The sequence below is a fragment of the Carcharhinus amblyrhynchos genome, chromosome 25, assembly GCF_965287045.1.
Source record: "Carcharhinus amblyrhynchos chromosome 25, sCarAmb.v2.hapA, whole genome shotgun sequence".
Lineage (NCBI taxonomy): Eukaryota > Metazoa > Chordata > Chondrichthyes > Carcharhiniformes > Carcharhinidae > Carcharhinus > Carcharhinus amblyrhynchos.
Genome location: NC_137348.1, coordinates 26,340,555 through 26,360,663, shown reverse-complemented (window position 1 = coordinate 26,360,663; position 20,109 = coordinate 26,340,555). Strand labels below are relative to the sequence as shown.

The 20,109-nt window shown below is 42.5% G+C and overlaps 1 protein-coding gene across 1 annotated transcript in view; it reads right to left on the bottom strand.

Moving 5' to 3' along the window:
- Positions 1 to 4,403: 4,403 nt before the first annotated feature.
- The window catches only part of LOC145358198 (multiple epidermal growth factor-like domains protein 9), a 325,223-nt gene continuing 309,517 nt past the window's right edge, over positions 4,404 to 20,109 (bottom strand). The window contains exons 5-6 of the mRNA XM_080211982.1: positions 14,334 to 14,597; positions 4,404 to 9,506 (exon numbers count right to left, since the gene is read on the bottom strand). Of these exons, the coding sequence (XP_080068108.1) occupies positions 9,040 to 9,506; positions 14,334 to 14,597 (731 nt within the window). The 3' untranslated portion in view covers positions 4,404 to 9,039. The remainder of the gene's footprint in view (positions 9,507 to 14,333; positions 14,598 to 20,109) is intronic.

Here is a 20,109-nt window from a genome sequence, read left to right as displayed (position 1 = left end):
TGAAACGTATAAGATGATGAATGGGATGGATAGGATAGAGGTGGAAAGACTCTTCCCGCTCAAAAAAGACAATAGGACTAGGGGGCACAGCCTCAAGATAAAAGGGGGGCGGTTTAGAACGGAGTTGAGGAGGAACTTCTTCACTCAAAGGGTGGTGAATCTCTGGAATTCTCTGCCCGTTGAAGTGGTGGAGGCTGCCTCGCTAAATATTTTTAAGACGCGGGTTGATGGGTTTTTGATAGGAGAGGGGATTAAGGGTTATGGGGAGAGGGCGGGAAAGTGGAACTGAGCAGCGACAGATCAGCCATGATCTTATTGAATGGCGGGGCAGGCTCGAAGGGCTGGATGGCCTACTCCTGCTCCTATTTCTTATGTTCTTATTCTCAATATTCCCATAACCCTATGCATTTTATCATGGCTCATCATTTTAACCTGCACATCTCTTGGACTGTGGGAGGAAACCAGAGCACCCAGAGGAAACCCACACAGAGATGGGGAGAATGTGTGGTGTTTGCACAATCACCCGAGGCTGAGATTGAACAGGGTCCCTGGCAATGAGGCAGCAATGCTAACCACTGTGCCACCTTGCTGCCCCCTGAAGTTATTTATTTGCATCATGTTATGACCTGGTGAGAACATTTGTTTGTTTGCAATAGGTGGGAAGAGGATATTTGTCTACAGTTAACTCTTGCATCAATCATTTCAATGAAGGGCCTCAAACCTGAACAATAATGATGAATCATGGATCTTATGGGAAGACAACTGAATTAATAATTAAAGATGAGATTATCATTTTTGTTTCTGCAGAGGCACAGTGGTTAGCACTGCTGCCTCACTGTACCAGGGACCCGGGTTCAATTCCCAGCTTGGGTCACTGTTTAGAGTCTGCATGTTCTCCCCCATTGTCTGCATGGGTTTCTTCCGGGTGCTCCGGTTTCCTGCCACAGTCCAAAGGTGTGTACATTAGGTGGATTGGTCATGCTAAATTCCCCCTCAATGTTCCAAACAGGTGCCAGACTGTGGTGACTAGGAAATTTTCATAGTAACTTAATTGCAGTGTTAATGTAAACCAATTTGTGACATTAATAAATAAACTTTAAGTTTATAATAACAGCAGCTTGAGGATAAATGTTTGATCAAATACCATGATTGTTTCTAGGAACACAAGAAAATTATGTAAATAGATGTGAAGGAGTGTCAGGTATCGCATTCCCTAACCATTGTTCAAATGTCAAAAGCAAGTAATTGAAAATTTGGAATAGCTGCTAAGTGATGGATCTAATATTGCAAATGTTTTGGAATAAACCAGCTTTCAAAAGAGGACAATGAAGTAGTGTTCATACAACATCAGATCAAATTTATTGTCAGATACCCTGAGAATTTACTTGTGAATTTTAATTACTGTTATTATATAAGCAAAGACAGGAACAATGTCAGCCTCCGGGAAGTGAATGACCAAATAATTTGCTATCATTTCGGGGATGAATGTTGGCTGGGACACCTTTTGATAAATTGTCCTACAGATTTTTCTCTATCAGCAGTGACAAGGGCCTCGTTCAAAAGAAAACAGCTTTGTAAAATGAGTATTAATTGTATTATTTAATGCACTCTGGCTCATTGCATGACTTGGATGGGGACAATTCCATCAATTGGCCTAATTTAACACTGCTGAAGGCATTTTTTTAAAGAAAAGGGCTTTTGAGGTGGGTGTGGCTGGCAGGGATAGTATTTGCTGCCTATCCCTAATTGCTCTGGAACAGAGTTGCTAGGCCATTGCTCTTTGTCTGGGTTCACAGGTAGGTCAGACCAGGGTCAGGAGAGCAGATTTCCTTCCCGTAAAGGGGCAACGAGTGACGCAGATGGAGTTTTATGATCATTGACAATGGTTTCACAGTTAGGCTTTTAATTCCAGGTTATTTTACTGAATTCAAATTCTACTATCTGCTGTGCTGGATTCAAACCCAGGTCCCCAGAATATTACACTGGGTCTCTGGATTACCAGTCCAGCAACAATACCACTGTCACTGTCTTGCATTGTTACTTATCTGTAAAGGTAGCCATCACTTGTGTTGTGGCGAACCTCAGAGGCCACGTGACTTCCCGTTCAATAGAATTGGAGCGCATGTGGTTCAAAAGAGACAGTGCACTTCTAACCCACAATTATTGCTTGGACTAATTAGATTGTAGGAAATGGATTGCTGTTGCTGTATAAAGTAAAACTTCTTTTGTGATTGTCAGTAAGCACTAACATTTTTAAAGTTATAAGTATTTTCCGTCTTGGCATAGGGACCATAGTTTGCAATACTTTGGTGTTTTCTTTTAAAGATTGCTTCTACATTGTGCCATTTCTTGTCATGTTCTGGTTTAGCTTTGCTTCAATTTAGTCCTGCATCAGACCAAAGGAAATATTGGCAGGCAGACTCCCTCACTAGCCCTGCTCCTCTGCAAATTTCTTTCATTCCAGTCTAGGTGGTGGCCCACCCTTGGAGGACCCTTTTTTTGTTTGATGTACTTTGCCTCCACCTGGTGGTCCACTCTTCTGCTACTCAACTGCAAGTCTAGGAAGCCAAGGGCATACCCTGCCAGCATCAGTCATCTCTCCATTAAGACATCCTGGAGATGCCCCTGGCCATACCCCAGTCCCCTCAGCACTCCTTTTTTTAGTGATGCTGTCTGTCCAGGATTTTGTGAGGTGTTTGTGAAAGATGCCCAACTTGCGTTACATCTTAGTTGTTCTCTTCCACATCTCACTTTATAGATTACAATTGATACTACTATGGACATGGAGTCGCAGTTTCAAAGCTGTTTTAAGGGTGTTGGAGCCACTGGAAGACTGATGCTGCTTTGGTGATTCTTGTGTGGATGTTGATCTCTACGTCACCCTCCCTTCATGTTTCTCCCTAGCAGGAGACGTGAGATGCTGTTTTCCACATTCTGTTGCCCGATGGTGTTGGGAGAGCCTTGTTGTCGTTCAGCTATTATTGTCTTTGTCTTCTTGCAATTGATGCATGGACCAACTACTCCCTATAACACTCCAATGTCTTAGAATCATAGAATCCCTACAGTGCAGAAGGAGGTCATTTAGCCCATAGAGTCTGCACCGACCACAAACCCACCCAGGCCCTATTGCCATAACCCCACATATTTACCCTGTTGCTCCCCCTGACACTAGGGTCAATTTAACACAGCTAATCAACATAACTCACACATCTTTGGGCTGTGGGAAGAAACCAGAGCACCCTGGGGAAACCCATGTAGGCACAAGAACAATGTGTAAACTCCAGACAGTGACCCAAGGCCGGAATTGAACCCAGGTCCCTGGCTCTGTGAGGCAGCATTGCTAACCACTGTGCCGCCCCCAGCATCTTGGTGAGCAATTCCTTAGCCAGCAAGACAATGTTGTCTGCAGAATACTGGTCCAGCAATTGGTGATGTTACCATGGGATACCAAAATCTGCAGCCAAAATTGCCTCCTTTTAATGAGACCAATAAGTATGAGGAAAGGGAATGAGGAGAGTATGCAGCCTTAATGGGCTCCTGTCATGCTGGTGAGGGAGTCTGTGGTGCTCCTGCCTGTCTTGATGCAATAGAATCACGCGTAAGGCTTTGAAGTTATTAACACATTGCTCTGGGAATGCTGCACTGACTTGCGCTATACTAAAATGACTGCCAACGGATGCCATCAAAAGCATTCTTGAAATCAATAAAGTTGATAACAAGTGATTTCGGGCTCCTACGACATTCCGAGTGAAAACATTTCTGTGTTTGTTTCTATAAATGGGAGAAGGCGCAATCACAATTTTGATAATGAGTCATGATCAAAATGAATGGTGGAGCAGGTTTGGAGGGCTGAATGGCCTACTCCTGCTTCTATTTTCTATATTTATAAAAGATCTGCTTGTGGCATTACCTTCCACCCTGGAAACCTGTCTGCTCTTCCTGAAGAGTACCTCCACCTTTTACTTTCAATCACTTGAGTATTGTGCTGAAGATTTACAGCTGTGTTGTACCCCTCCAGTACAACTGAGTACAATCCCTCCACTGAGCTGTCCATTCTTTAGCAGCTTGACATTACCCCTCGTTTCCCCTCATGTGCAATCCAGATCTTGTTGAACAGACTGGTGAGCTCTGCTGTGGCAGTATTCTTACCATATTCCAATGGTAGGTCATTGATCTCGGGAGCCTTGTTTGTCATCAAGGTCTTGATGGCTCTTTGAACTTCCTGATCTGGCCATTTCCCCCAGGTTTGACATTCAGCTGCTGGGGTGCAATCCTATCATCAAACCCAAATGTGGCGCTGGGGTTGGGTTAGTTGAGGATCTCCCTAGCAGTGTTCAATTCACCTCACTCTGCAGCTAGAGGAACTGGATAATAGGGGAACAATACAAAGAGCACCCAGAAGACTTTGTTTAAACCTCTTTTATTTGCTGGTCATGTTTCAATAGGTTGGTAAACATGAATAAGGGAATACAAAATTATAGAAGTCCTGGGTTTTTAAATTCTGTAATTATGCATCCATCCACAAGACTTTATTATTAGTGATTATTTTGATTATGGGGCAGTGGGGGAAGAAAAGCATCCATTGCACATCCATTCCTGCAATTTTTTTTTTGTCTCCCACTATGATTGTGTTGCACACTATTGTAACGTTGCAGGTATGTGAGTAGTAACTGAACCAATTTAATTAACCGTGCCATTATCTGAAACAAATGTACACATTTGATGTATAAATCCCAGTTCCTTTCAGCATCAGTAGCCTGACCAATGTGGTGTAGAAATGTAATCAAAGTGTCTAAGGCTAGAAGGATTGTCTTTGCATTTGACAAACACTGGCTTCAGTATAATTGTCCTGGGGGATTATCATTTTTTTATGTAGATTTGTAAGGCTTTGTTTGTGTTCCTAATGTCATTTTATGTTTGAGAAATTGATCTTACTGAGCTTGGACGGAATGTTTTACTAACCAAAGTCCCATAAAGCCACGAGATTGGAGTGTCAGAAATTAGACATTAAGTACACACAATGAGATTCTGCTGGGTTTAAAGGTGTAGTTTGCTTTAACAGTCTTGGAACAGGAATATCATCATGCAATTGTGCTTTGCTCTCAACAGTTGCAACACAGATGAAACTTTTGTGAGACACCAGATTTTTCATATTTATACTTTGGAAACATAAGCAGCAGTCAAGACTGAAGGTGTCAATGCAACAGTATGCTATGCATTCTTCTGTATGCCAATGTGTTAAACAGTCTTCCTTGATCAGATGGCAATGTACCCTTTCAATGCCATGTGATGAGAATCAGCAATTGACACACAGGCAGAAAATATCCTCACTTGATTTGCAAAGTAATGGATGTGAAATGCATGAATTTTACACATTTCAAGTAAGTAGCTATATTACTCCCACTGGTTCTTACCGATTTTGCTATTGTAGGAGCGGAGGCATCTTCTCCTCCAGCACCAACCTTCAGAAAGGTACAATACCTCTAATCTTTCAGTCACACTTAGCAACGTGTTAGTGTTGAAAAGCCAGCATTGCTTTTAAGGGTTCTATACTTTTTATACATTAAATACAAACACTTAACATTCAAGGAAAGAAGTATGTACTCTGTCAATAAACATCTTTAAACTCACACTCTGTTCTAAATACAAGTATTTACAAATTTTGTTGTCACTTTTTTTTTATAAACTTGCCTTGTAACAACCGGTTTGCCTGAACAACTTTACAATGAAAGCAAGTGCTTTTGTCTGCTCTAGTTGGTTGTACATCTCCCTAGGTGGAACAATTTGTTTTATTTTAAGAAAATAATCAAACCAGCCTCAGCACAATGGAACAGATAAGTGAACAGCAAAGCTGTACATTTTCAGGGCTGAAGACTAACCGATTATAAATTTAACAGTCTGCAAAATATTGAAACTAAGGCATATTGAATGTATCCGATTGCTCGGGTAACTGCTGTGCATGGCGTCATGCTTTTGAACACTGAAGAGAATATATTTTGGCAAGTTTCCTGTGTGTTGAGGATCCGTCTGAATAATTTATGTTAAACTCCATTGCTTAGAATGCTTTTTACAATTTACATATCCATTTCATGTTCAGATTTTTGACATCATTTTGTGAGGAAACCTGGTTAGTTAAGTTGTTTTTCATTCTTTTCTGGGATGTAGACTACTGTGGCAGGGTCAGTATTGTTACCCATCCCCAACTGCCCTTGAATCGAGTGGCTTGCCAGGCCATTTCAGAGGGGCAGTTAAGGGTCAACCACATTGCTGAGAGTCCGGAGTCGCAAGTAGGCAGGACTGGGTAAGGATGACAGATTTCCTTCCCTAAAGCGCAGAACCAAATGGATTCATACAGCAATCGATGGTCTCCATTACTGAATTTAAGTTCCACCTTCTGGAGTGGCAGGATTTGAACCCGTACCCCCAGCACATTAGCCTGGGCCTTTGGATTACTGCTACATGACCATTTCCCGTGCTTTCATATTGCACCTGAAAATTTAATAAGGTAACTGGGCAGCTATTTGCGTGAGATCTGATGAATGTCCTTGCTTTTGATGTCCATTTCTTAAAAATCGCTGTAGGGCTGTGGTGACTAATAGCAATGGTATGAAGGGAAGGTGAGGGATTCATTTTGGACATAGTCAAAACAGCAGAGGATGCAAGCTTAGAAAATAAAGATATGTACAAATTTAGTTTGTGAAGGCCCTGAAGACCCTTGTCTAGTAACGACCAACTTCTGTCATGAAGCACTGGTTAGACCTCAGCCGATAGGGCGGCTAATTCTGAGTACCACATTTTTGGAAATGACATCACAGCCTAACAGATTAGTGAGGAGACTTTTCTTAATGGTACAAGGATGACAGACTTCAGGCACCTGGAGAAACCTGAGAAATTTGGGTTGTTCTCCTGACAATGGTGAGGGGGGAGATTTGACAAAGGGCTTTGATGCGAGTAGATAAGAAGAAACGGTTTCCATTGGCCGAAGAGTCAGTAAGCTAGGGCCACAGATTTAACATAATTAGCAAAAGAAGTCACATGATTAAGTTTTCTTTATGCAGCAAGTTATGATTCAATAGTAACTTCCATCAGGGAACTGGATGAATATTTGATGAGGAAACATGCACAGACACAACGGGCTAAATGATGAGCAAGTGTGTTGTATTATTTTATGACAGCGGAAATGTTTGCAGAAACAGCATATAGTAGGCCAGGGAGGGAGGAATAGCGATCTGGACAATGCCTGATTCAACCAAGACCACGTGCTAGAAGGTAATGAGGACAGCAATGATGTGTGTACAGGCTATCTAGGGTCTCTTTCCTTGCTGTTTGAGAGGGCTGGAGAAATTCATCCTTGATGTGACGAGGGTGGGAGGCCACTGGTGATCCGATAGTTGCAGAGGCAGGTTATGTTCTATGTGGTAGAGCTAAGTGACTTTGTAACCCCCATTTTTGTAAATGTGCTTCATTGAAAAATTACGACGTAACTTTAATTAGATAGTGCCAAATTAACTGTGCGTGAAGTCCAAACCACCAATGGGGGACACTTATTCTTAAAGAAAGAAAAGACTAGACTGATATCAAAGAAGACCATTAAAAATATTAGCTTAAAACATTTACACCATAATAAAAGATCAATAAGTACTTCAGTCTTCACCTCTTATCCTTCATGATACTGGACCGCTGACTAACATTGTGATAGACTCCTAAGGACAATTATCAGAGTTCCTGTTGCCAAGGCCTCCCATTCTCAAAGGAATACTAAATACAGGATACAGAGACCACAGTAAGTTAAAAAGGATGAATTTGGAATGGGGATAACTGCACTAATACTCAGGATGGTACTTCTGAAGCTATACAGGAAGAAAAACAAATACCCTTTGAATGGAAGCCTTTCAGTTAGCAGGTAGTGCCTCAGCTAGTTACTCCTTTTCACCGCTCATTCTGAAAAGCCAAAAGCTCCCAAAGATGTAACTTCAGATAAAACGATCTGAGTACATCACTTTTTTCTCTGCAGCCTCTTTGCTATTATATTGGTGGATTGATGCAGATAGACTTGTACACCCAAACAGGACTTAACTTTTTGAATTAAGACTGTTTACAGATCTAGCTCTACGGAATTGGCTTGAACAAGGATGATCTTTCTTCAATATCAATAAAGATGAATCACAGAGTGCTGCAGGTTGACAGTGGTCCTCGTCATGTGTCAAATTAAAGAAGTGAGATGAGCTTACTTCCTTCATGTACTTTCTTTGCAAAAATTGATAACTGCACTAAACCATTCTCTGGTCCTATATGTGCTTGTACTTCTTTAGTAGCGGACCTATGAAGGCTACAATTTACAATCAATGTTGTTGGTTCATGACCATACCAAAAGAATTTGTAATAAGTAGCCATTTTTATCTCATTGGAAGAATCCACCAGCTTCATTCAGCTCTTTTGCAGCAAGCTCAGATATGGTTGCAAGGATATGACATCAATATGTGGCAGGAGACCAGAGTACTTGTGTGATGTCAATAGCTGCACCAGTGCAATCTCTACTGGAAACATGTTGGCCCAAACTCAATTACTGCCATTTTCCCTTGACAACCATTAGTAACTGTTCACAGCTTGCAAAGTAGAGTCCATGAGTTTTTCATCCAGTCCTTGATGAATAATTCAGTCATTCTGTATAAAATTACATACCCTAATCTCAGGTGCAGAAGTCTTTCTGTTGCACTGTAATGTACAATACTGGCATGTTCCTTTGGGTAGGGAAAGTCTGATAAATAATCATCCACCTTCTCCACATTGGGAGAGGATTTGAACCTAGACTTCATTGCATCTTAGATTTGTACAAAAATAGAAACTTATCTGGGGTGTTATACACTGGAGACTGGAGTAAACAAAATGTAATTCCTGCCCATTTCTTAGGCACTGGGCTTCTCACGAATACCCATTCAGTTCAAGGAAGCAGACAGCTTTACACCACAACTAGAGCTTGGCTGCTTAGCCCATTGTATGTTGTCCATTCTCCAATCCTACTCTTTCAGTGATTTTTCTTTACATCTTGTACGCGTTCATTGGTGTTGAAAGAGACAGCTGTCCATTTGGAACCACTTCAGTCACATCGTCCTCCAGCAGCCCCGAAACATCAGCATTGGGGATGCTGTCATGGTAGCTGCTAAAACTTATATTGTCCTCTTTGAGCTCTATTGTCCAGAACGGAGCGTTTAACTTCCGATTCCGGTATTCCCGGTAAACATAGACACCTGCCACAAAACCCATGAGCAGGACAACCACTGCAATAATAACCACCAGTACCGCAATGTTAAACTGAGTCCATGATATTTCGGGCGTCACGGGTTCGCCTGTGCTCTGAGATGTGCTCATTAAAGTTGACAGCAATGTCTGGGTCTTTGTACCTAAGGTACTGCTGTTTGTCACTGCAGTTGATGGTGATATTGTTGTGCTGATAGTCGAAGGTGCGGACGTTGGAGTGGTGACTGTTGTCAGCACCGTAGTTACTTCTGGGTGAGGTAGGGAAGGGAGCAGAGAAAAAGAAAAGGGTTAGTAAACCAGCAAGAAGGATGTAGCAATTCAATCTAAGATAGGCTAAAAACATTATTGCGTTATAGGACAGCTCAAGTACTGAGTAAATCCCAATTCAGAATATAAACCTTGTAAAGCGCTCTGATCTTAGTATTCGAGTAGAACTAAGTTGGCATTTTCATGGGCCGGCCAGTGCCTGATTTTTAAAACTAATACAGCCACTTTGTCATCTTCAGATGTTGTGATGCAGTTGCCGAGCTAAAATTTCCCATTATTAACGATGCAGCAACCATATGACTGTATTTACAGGACTTTCCGCAGGAAGGAAACAGCAATGATATGTCACAGCCTCAGTATCATTTATAATAGGAAATTATTCCCCTCAAGTAAATAAACTCTTTTAATCTCCACCCCTGCTTAATAATAAGTACCACACCATAAGGAGTAATGCTAACCTACGTATCATTAATCTGCCACATCCTCTTCCCCCCACCCCCACAAGTCCCTGCAATTCCGCTCCCCCCCAGCTGTGTACAAGCAGCTGGCGAAAGATTTCCTCTAATTTATTTTTTCACTTTTACGTCCGTTTTTGGAGTTGAATGCCTTGAATGGGAAATTTATCCTCTTAAGAGAAATAAAAGGAAATCTCACTGCTCTCATGCTTATTGAAGCTACTTGGAACAACCACAGCAGCAGTGTGCCTTAGCTGAATAGCACTTGCTGATGGTAAAGTGGCCCATGCTGCTTAGTAACAGAAAACTGTTCCATTGCAACAAAAGAATCCAGGCGTCTGTACCAATCCTCAGTAATGTTCTGGACAACAGAGTTTTTAAAAGAAGGATGCCTTTCCTAGCTTGAATTGGAGTCAGTTAGCAGTGACCATGAATGAATTTCAACACTGAATCCTTAAAAGATAATTAATTAATTGTATTGTTCTAAAGAAAATAGTGTCAGATCCCTGTCACTGAGTTCTACATCATGTACCTAAAATACACAGTACCAAAAGCCAGCACGTTTAGCAGACTTAGTGATCCATGAAGTGGTTCCTACTGTGAAAAAATGAGATCAACATTTTATTTCATGATCTGATACTTGTTAAAATGCTGAAAGTCCAGCAGGTGGCAATATTCAACACCTTCCAGTCTTTTTCTGAACTGTTATACAGCTTTGCAAAAGTTCAATCATCGAAAGCAAAAGATCACTAGCTTCGAACGCACGTCCGTGAAAATCATATGATGGTGCTAATCTCCCAATCCAAATATTTATTCCATAAACTGGGAAACCTAGCTTACACTTGTCATCTTTTACAAATGGCTTATTCATGTCGATGATGGATCCGATATTGATTTTTGGGATGAATGTAATAAAACTGTAGTGAAATATATAATGCAGGCTTGCTTGCTTGTTACAGTATTAATCAAAGCATGACTCTGAAATCAAAATATTGCATGAAGGCATCTAGTTTTCTTTTGGTAATTGTTATGGACAAAGGAGGAGGCAAAACTCCTTTGTCTTGCTGTCTATGCCTAAGCAGGGGTGCTTTAATTTTTGAAATAAACTGTGACATATTTTCCCAAACCCTCTGTTTTATGAGGTCAATTTTGAATGTGACTTTTGGTTTAAACCGCTAGTATAGTTTCTTCACTTGTTCAGATCCAGGGAATGGTCACAACTTAATACATGCACACAAACAAAATCAGAAAATCGAAAGAAAAGCTTTTCATAGATTCCTACAGTGCAGAAGGAGTCCTTTCGGTCTATCGCCTAAGGGGCAATTTAGCTTGGCCAATCCACCTAACCCAAATATCTTTTGGACTGAGAAAGGAAACCACGGCAGACCACACCCCCACCCCCATGGAATAGCTCCAGTTCAACTCAGCTGAAGCAAGATGTTGCCAAATTCTGTTAGAATTGACAGTGATGTGGTTGGTTTACTGAGACTTGGTCTGTTCAGCAGGCAAGAGGAGGAATCTTTCAGAGAAACAGACAATGCAGACTTCTGGTCAGCTTGGAGTTCTGCTTTGATGAAAACAGGTTGGAATTTAAACAGCAGACTTGAGTAGCAAGTCTGGAAATGTAATATTAAAACTCTACAAAAGGCCAGAAACTTGGGTCATGTGATATTGTCCATTACTGAGTCAGTTGCAGGTTAACAAGCAGTTTCAATGTGCCGGGTCAAAATCTATTATTCTAAATAGCAGAAAAATGGTAGGTTTTTTTTGCACCTCTCTGGATATAACGAGCTTTGTGGGTTCCCTTTTGTTATAGGACCAGGCTGGGGAGAGAGGTTGTCTCCTGGTCCCTGTTTTTGTTAATTGCAATCAGAGATGTGGGCTTACACAAGGATGTGTGTTAAACTTCTGTCCCATCACTTAGAATTTTCCAGAAGATATAGTCAACCTTTGAGTCACTGGACACATAGCAGCCATCTTTTTGGTTCAGCAAATAAATGTATTTAGCCGTTCATGATGATCTTCTTGTTTTTGGGGATGACAGTAAAGCTGTATAAAATTATCCTATTGTATATAATCTCAAACCAAATGGCTACAAGGGAATTGGATGATAAGGCTGAAATAAATAACATGAGATTTTGATGTTAATTTGGGATTCATTCTCCATACCAGTCAATCTGCAAATTTATTTTTGGTCTTTTTCTTATTATATGCCAAAGAAATTCCAACCAACTCTGATCTTGTTCAACAGAATTCTTTTGTTCTCAGATTTTGCTAGCACCTTTTCATTGTTGTGACTTGCCCCAGATATCTTGCTTATTCACACCTCTTGCAGCCTCAATTCTTCTCTGCATTGCTTCATCATTCATCTAACACTCACTTCCGCCTGTCAACGCTGGTGCGAAGCAGCATTCCAGGATTCTGGGCTTTGTTGTCATGACCAATCAGCTAAAAAAATGTGAAGAAGGCTGAGGTGAACTGATGCTGGAAACCAATCAATGTAGGGGGTAGTCATTACAATCTTTCATCTGTAGACCTTTCTGTTGTGTGGTGTTCTCCTGATTTGGCAAAAGGAAAGGAATTTAGGGTTGGGAAAATACCAAGAATGAAGTAGAATTTATTTATCTTTCCTTGCTCTTGGGCTTCCTGCAGCATTGGTTAGACTGAAGCAGATGACAGAATATGTGTACCGTATTAACTGATGATATGTATGAATAAAACAAATACATAGATGTGACCTGCTCTGTCCCGCTCCACGATATCCCAACTACTTAACAAAATATCCTAGCAATCTATTGATCAATGAATTCAATTGGCACTTTATTATCAACACTTTTTTTTGAACCTACTAACAATATGCATTAGTTCTCATTTGTGGCAAAAGATCTAAAGGCGGACCCAAGGAAAATAACATTTTTTACAGAAGTGTTTTTGTTGGAATGTACTGTCTGAAAATGGTGGTAGTGACTTTCAAAACGTTATTAATTAGTGTCACAAGTAGGCTTACTTTGACACTGCAATGAAGTTACTGTGAAAATCCACTAGTCGCTACACTCCAGCGCCTGTTCAGGTTCACTGAGGGAGAATTTAGCTTGGCCAGTTCACCTAACCAGCATATCTTTCGGGCTGTAGGAGGAAACCTGAGCACCTGGAGAAAACCCACACAGAGCTGGGGAGAACATGCAGACTCTGCACAGTCAGTCACCCAAGCTGGGAACTGAACCCAGGTTCCTGGCTCTGACAGGCAGCAATAAAAGAGAATTGGATAAATACTTTCGAAGAGGAAAATTTTTGCTAGGCTTTGCGGAAAGGGTGGGGGTGTGGGACAAACTGAATATCTCTTTCAAGTGTCATCAGTGGCATGATGGCCCAAATGGCCTCCTCTGTGCTGTATTGTTCCATAGTTAAAAACAGCAAAAAACATAGAAGACCATTTTTCGCATGGAGAGGGAAGGAACAGTTCCACAGATCATGCTGAGTAGGTTGCAGGGGGATTAATCTAAAAAGCGAGATTTGACTGTTACGTGACCTTAATCTGCCTTGGCCTGTGGCAGTCAACACAGCAGGGCTTTGACTAATGCTCAACACTTTCCCCTGTTCTCTCCTGTTGTATTTCTGATCTAATCAAAACTGCCATACGACGCACAGAAAAATGCAATTCCTAAATTAATTTTTGCAGCAGTGTTTTAAAAAACATAGTCTGAATCAATGTCAGCTATAATGGTACTGAAAATAATTTAGCCTTTCAAGCTCATCACGTACAATGGCTTGCCACTGCCAAATGTTTTTAATTGAAATAACCTGAGGGAGAAAATAGCAATATGAAACAAGAATCTGCATAAGATAATCATAGTGTATTTTTAAATAGTGCTTGTTTACTTTTTGCTGAGCAATTATTTGATTGTTACACAGAAACCTTTATAAAATTAACTTCTATTGCAGGTCCAGGAAATCAGATTGTCCTGTGAGCAAGTGAGAGAATTTCTCCCATAGTGAAAGGGCAATGGTGCGGTACAGAGAAAATGGCCATGACTCACTGTCCCTAGTGTAAGTTCAGACTTCATTCATAAACATTTAATTACTGGCATTTTGGTGCAGCAATGCCTGGTAGCATACGCAATCCCACCACTGAAGCACCAATTGGAGCTGTGCTATTGTAGGGCACCTTCTTCCAAAGGCACTGAACATTTTAAAATGCCTGCTCTGCTTTCTTGCCATTTGCCAACAGCCTTTTATAGATAACGGAGTCAAACAACTCAGTAGAACTGCGCCTGAGCCATCGATAGTACACGCGTGGATGTGTGCAGAGATACATCAACCTGATGCCCAAGTGTTTTTAAGCTGGGTCCTCACCTAGCTGGCAGTTCCTTGCCACAGGATCGCCTACATGTCCTTCCGCACATTTCTCACAGTAGAAGCCCGTCGTGTTTAGTGTGCAGCTCAGGCACCGCCCAGATTCGGAGTCACAAATGGGTTGCCTGCTGTCTGGGTCGGTGTTGTTGTTGCATTCGCACCTCACGCAGATGCTATCCGAATTGTAGTACCCGTCAGCACACTCATCGCAGTTGGGGCCAAAGTAGCCAGGCTTGCACTGGTCACAAACTGCCTCGCCTGACACTACACGGGATAGAAAAAAAACCAAGATTTAGCAATACAGCGTCTTCAAAGCAGAGCACTTGTAATAACACCATCTAACTGGCTGCATCGTTGTTTTGAAGATTTCACTGTCAAACAAATGTAATGTTCCTGTTACAAATACACAAGTAACATTCTCCCCAAACTGACAGTATGTTCAGTGAACAAGTACATCCAGTAAGTTTATGACAATGTTGCTATTTCTATTGATCTGCTGAATTTAAAAATCACCTCCTTGCGTTCTGATATTAAGCAAGTTTATAAATACATGAGCAACAATAAAATTGAGAAACTATGATTGAAGCTCTTATGTCTTTGGTGTTAGTCCCTTTCAAGATTAATCAGTACACATGTAGGCACAGGAGGTTATTAAGATTGCAAATTTGTTTTTCTTTCTCGAAGGAAAGCGTGGATCCTGTGATCCCATTATGACAAGACATACAATTTAAAAAACACAAATGAGATGATTGGACTGTGCTTGGACTGCCAACACAGAAGTATAATGGTGTACCATCAGAGATACTTGTGTACGAGGGTGGTGAATTTGTGGAATTCACTACCACACACAGTAGTTGAGGCAAAAACACTGTCTGATTTCAAGAACAAAGAACAATACAACACAAGAACAGGCTCTTCGGCCCGCCAAGCCTGTGCCGATCACGTTGTCCCACCTAGACCAACTGCCTGTATCCCTCAATACCTCACTTGTTCATGTGCCTATCCAGATAAGTCTTCAATGTCGCTAACGTATCTGCTTTCAACCACCTCACTTGGCAGTGCATTCCGGGCCCCCACCACACTCTGTATTTAAAAAAAACCTTTCCCGCACCTCTCCTCATAGCTAATGCCCTCCATACCAGGCAGCATCCTAGTAAACTTTTCTGTACCCTCTCCAAAGTCTCCACATCCTTCTGGTAGTGTGGCGACCAGAATTGAACACTATTCCAAGTCCAGCCTAAGTAAGGTTCTATAAAGCTGTAACTTGTCAGTCGCCAGTTTTTAAACTCAACAGCCCAGCTGCTGAAGGCAAGCAAGCCATATACCTTCTTGACCACCTTCTCCACCAGTGTTGCCACTTTCAGTGACCTATGTACCTGTACATCCTGTCTATCAATACTCTTGAGGGTCTGCCATTTACTGTATATTTCCCATCTGTATTAGACCATCCAAAATACATTACTTCACATTTGTCCAGATTAAACTCCATCTGCCATCTCTCTGCCCAAGTCTCCAATCGATCTGTATCCTTTGACAGTCCTTACTGCTGTCCACAATTCCATCAACCTTTTGTGTCATCCACAAACATACTAATCAAGCCAGTTACATTTTCCTTCAAATCATGTCTATTACAAACAGCAAAGGTCCCTGCACTGATCCCTGAGGAACGTCACTTGTGACTTTATATGCCCTTCTCTGATCAGAACCTTCCACACACCTGATAAAGGAACAGCATTTCCGAAAGCTTGTTGGATTACTATCAAATAAACTGGTTGGACTTTAACCTGGTGTTGTGAGACTTCTTACTGTGTTTAGCCCAGGCATACATCATGAATGCCACTTGTCACAGCCCTCCATTCAGAAACACACCCTTCCACTGCTACCCTCTGTGTTCTATGACTGAGATGTGGAGATGCTGGTGTTAGACTGGGGTAAGTGTAGTAAGAAGTCTCTCAACACCAGCTTAAAGTCCAACAGGCTTATTTGGCAGCACAAGCTTTTGGAGTCTTGCTCCTTCATCAGGTGAGTGAGGAGTTGTGTTCACAAGCAGGGCATATACAGACACAAACACAATTTACAAGGTAATGGTTGGAATGTGAGCCTTTCAGGTAATCAAGTCTTAAAGGTACAGATCTAAGAAGAAATTAGATATAGTTCTTGAGGCTAAAGAGATCAAGGGATATGGCGGGGGTGGCAGCGGGGGGAGGGAAATCAGGATATTGAATTCGACAATCAGCCATTATCAAAATGAATGGTGCAGCAGGCTCGAGAGGCCGAATGGCCTACTCCTGTTTCTAGTTTCTATGATTCTGTCTTTTTTTTAGTACTGCAGTGTCAGTTTGTGGCAACACTTTGACCTATGAGTCAGAAAGTTATGAGTTCTCCCTTCCAGGACTTAAGCACATGAGCAATGCCAACATTTCAGTAAAAAAGGAGTGCTGCTTTGAGTGTTGCTGTTCTTTGAGTGAACTGTAAAACTTCGGCTTGTGTGGCACAATTTGAAGTGTAGCTCTGCTAGACAACAAGGCAGATTAAGTGGCAACATTGCATTCCTGCTTGTAGAATTTGACTATGCTTGCCTATAGGTTATTGAAAATATGCTCTCAATTTGCTGAGAAGCCTTTACAACATCCTGAGGACATGAAAAGCAGTTATAAATGCAAGTTCTTTATATTACCAAGCTGCTAATAAGAGGATTTAGCTAATTCCTGTTGCTGTTAGCAGACCACACAAAGTTATGACATAGGGTTGTACTTTACTAACCCCAGGCGCTGCCCGAGAGGCGGTGGTGAGGATGAGTAAGTTTGTAGAGAGTTGGGTCAGATTGGTTCCCTTACATGGTCTTACCATTGGTGAGACTGAAAACAAGTTAGCATCGCTGCCTCACAGCACCAGGGACCCAGGTTTGATTCCAGCCTTGGGTGACTGCATGTTCTCCCTGTGTCTGCGTGACTTTCCTCTGGATGCTCCAATTTCTCCCCACACTCCAAAAATGTGCAACTTAGGTCAATTGATCTTGCCAAATTGTCCCTTAGAGTCCAAAGGTTAGTTTGATTAGCCATGGGTTATGATGGGGATAGGGCAGAGGGAAAGGGGGCAGGTAGAGCGGGGTGTGGTGTTAACAAAGGACAAAAACAGCCCAGGAAACAGGCCCTTCAGCCCAATGAGCCCACGCCACCATTTTAACATTACCAGTCCCCCCTCCACCCATGACCCTTATCTATGCTTATGGCATTCCACATTGAGGGAAAACTAATTTAGGGACAATTTATTACCTCCAATCAGCCTAATAGCACATCTTTGGGGTGTGGGAGGAAACCAGAGAACCCGGAGAAAACCCACGCAAGCATGGGGAGAATGCGCAAACTCCCACAGACACTGGCCCAAATCCATGTGTCTGCGCAGCAAACAGTGATAGTCACTGAGCTGTCGTGTTGCCCGGAAGCTGGTCCAGTTTAAGCGTACACTAAGGACATGAAGTACTAGGCTATTCTCGAACATCCAAGAGCAGCCCTTGTACGACCCATCGCGTGTATGCCCCTCGTTGGGCAACAAGGCGGACAGGCTTAAAGCCTGTGAATTAAGAGAGAAAAACATTAGTATCATTCCACATCCTTATACATTACCAGGGACGTCCCAATGCTAATGAACCTTATTTAAAACAATTTCATATATCCTTCCATCTCCAACCCACTCATGTGCCGGTCTAAGTAACTCTTAAACAACTCCAGCGTGCCTGCCTCCACCATCTTGCTTGGCAGAGCATTCCATACCCCCACTACCCACTGTGTGAAAAACCTCCCTCAAATATCTGTGTTATACCTCTCCCCCCTCACCCTAAGACCGTGGCCCCTTGTACTGTGCGTTTCTAACACAGAGTAAACAGCGGTAAGCTATTTCCTATCTACACCCTTCATAATCTTATATACCTGTATTAGATCTCCCCTCAGTCGCCGTCTTTCAACGGAAAACAGCCCAATTTGCTCAATCTTTCCTCATAACCCAGTCCTTCCATACCAGGCAGCATCCTGGTAAACCTCCTCTGCACTCTCTCCAGAGTCTCCACATTTTTCTGGTAGTAAGGTGACCAGAACTGGACGCAGTACTCCAAATGCAACATTAAACTCCAGCCCTTATACACTATACCCCTTCCTATAAAGGCTAACATACTATAGGCTTTCTTCACAACCTTCTCCACTTGTACTGCCACCTTCAAAGACTTGTGCACTTGCACCCCCAGGTCCCGCTGTGTTTCTATACTCTTTATAGGTCTACCCTTTATCATATAATTCCCCCCTACATTATTTCGGCCAAAATGCATCACCTCACATTTATCAGGATTAAACTCCATTTGCCATATATCTGCCCAATCTACCAACCTATCTATATCCTGTTGTATTGCCAGACACCGCTCCTCACTGCCCGCCAATCCAGCCATCTTAGTGTCATCTGCAAATTTGCTGATCACACCACTTACTCCCTCTGCCAAGTCATTTATATATACTACAAAAAGAAGAGGTCCCAGTACTGAGCCCTGCGGCACACCAGTGACAGACCTCCAGCTAGAAAAGGACACTTCCATTACTACTCTCTGTCTCTTTCTTGATTTGCAGAAAGCGTTTGACAAGGTACCTCACAAGAGGTTATTGCAGAAGGTAAGGGGGCATGGAGTTGGGGGTAGGGTGTTTGTGTGGATAGAGGATTGGTTGTCAAATAGGAAGCAGAGAGTGGGGGTTAATGGGTGCTATTCGGATTGGCGGTTGGTGACTAGTGGAGTGCCCCGGGGTCGGTGCTGGGGCCTCAGCTATTTACCATTTATATAGATGATCTGGAGGAGGGAACCGAGTGTATGGTGTCAAAATTTGCTGATGATACCAAGATTGGTGGAATGGCAAATTGCGCGGAGGGTGTGGAGAGTCTGCAGAAGGATCTAGATAGGCTGGGCGAATGGGCCAGGAAATGGCAAATGGAATTTAATGTTGGCAAGTGTGAGGTGGTCCACTTTGGTAGGAATAATGGTAGGAAGGACTATTACTTACGGGGCGAAAAACTGCAGCAGGCGATGGTGTAGAGGGACCTCGGGGTCCTTGTGCATGAGTCGCAAAAACGCAGCCTGCAGGTGCAGCAGGTGGTCAGGAAGGCTAATGGGATGCTGGCCTTCATAGCGAGGGGGATTGAATATAAAAGTAGGGAGGTCTTGCTGCAGCTGTATAGGGCATTGGTGAGGCCGCAGCTGGAGTACTGTGTGCAGTTTTGGGCGCCGTACTTACGCAAGGATATTTTGGCCTTGGAGGGAGTGCAGAGGAGGTTTACTAGGCTGATACCGGAGTTGAGGGGGTTGAGCTATGAGGAGAGGCTGAATAAACTAGGCTTGTACTCGTTAGAGTTTAGAAGAATGAGGGGAGATCTCATTGACACATACAAGATGATGAATGGGATGGATAGGATAGAGGTGGAGAGGCTCTTCCCGCTCAGAAAGGACAGCAGGGCTAGGGGGCACAGCCTCAAGATAAAGGGGGGGCGGTTTAGAACGGAGTTGAGGAGGAACTTCTTCACTCAAAGGGTGGTGAATCTCTGGAATTCTCTGCCCATTGAGGTGGTGGAGGCTGCCTCGCTAAATATTTTTAAGACGCGGGTTGATGGGTTTTTGATAAGCGAGAGGATTAAGGGTTATGGGGAGAGGGCGGGAATGTGGAACTGAGACACGACAGATCAGCCATGATCTTATTGAATGGCGGGGCAGGCTCGAAGGGCAGGATGGCCTACTCCTGCTCCT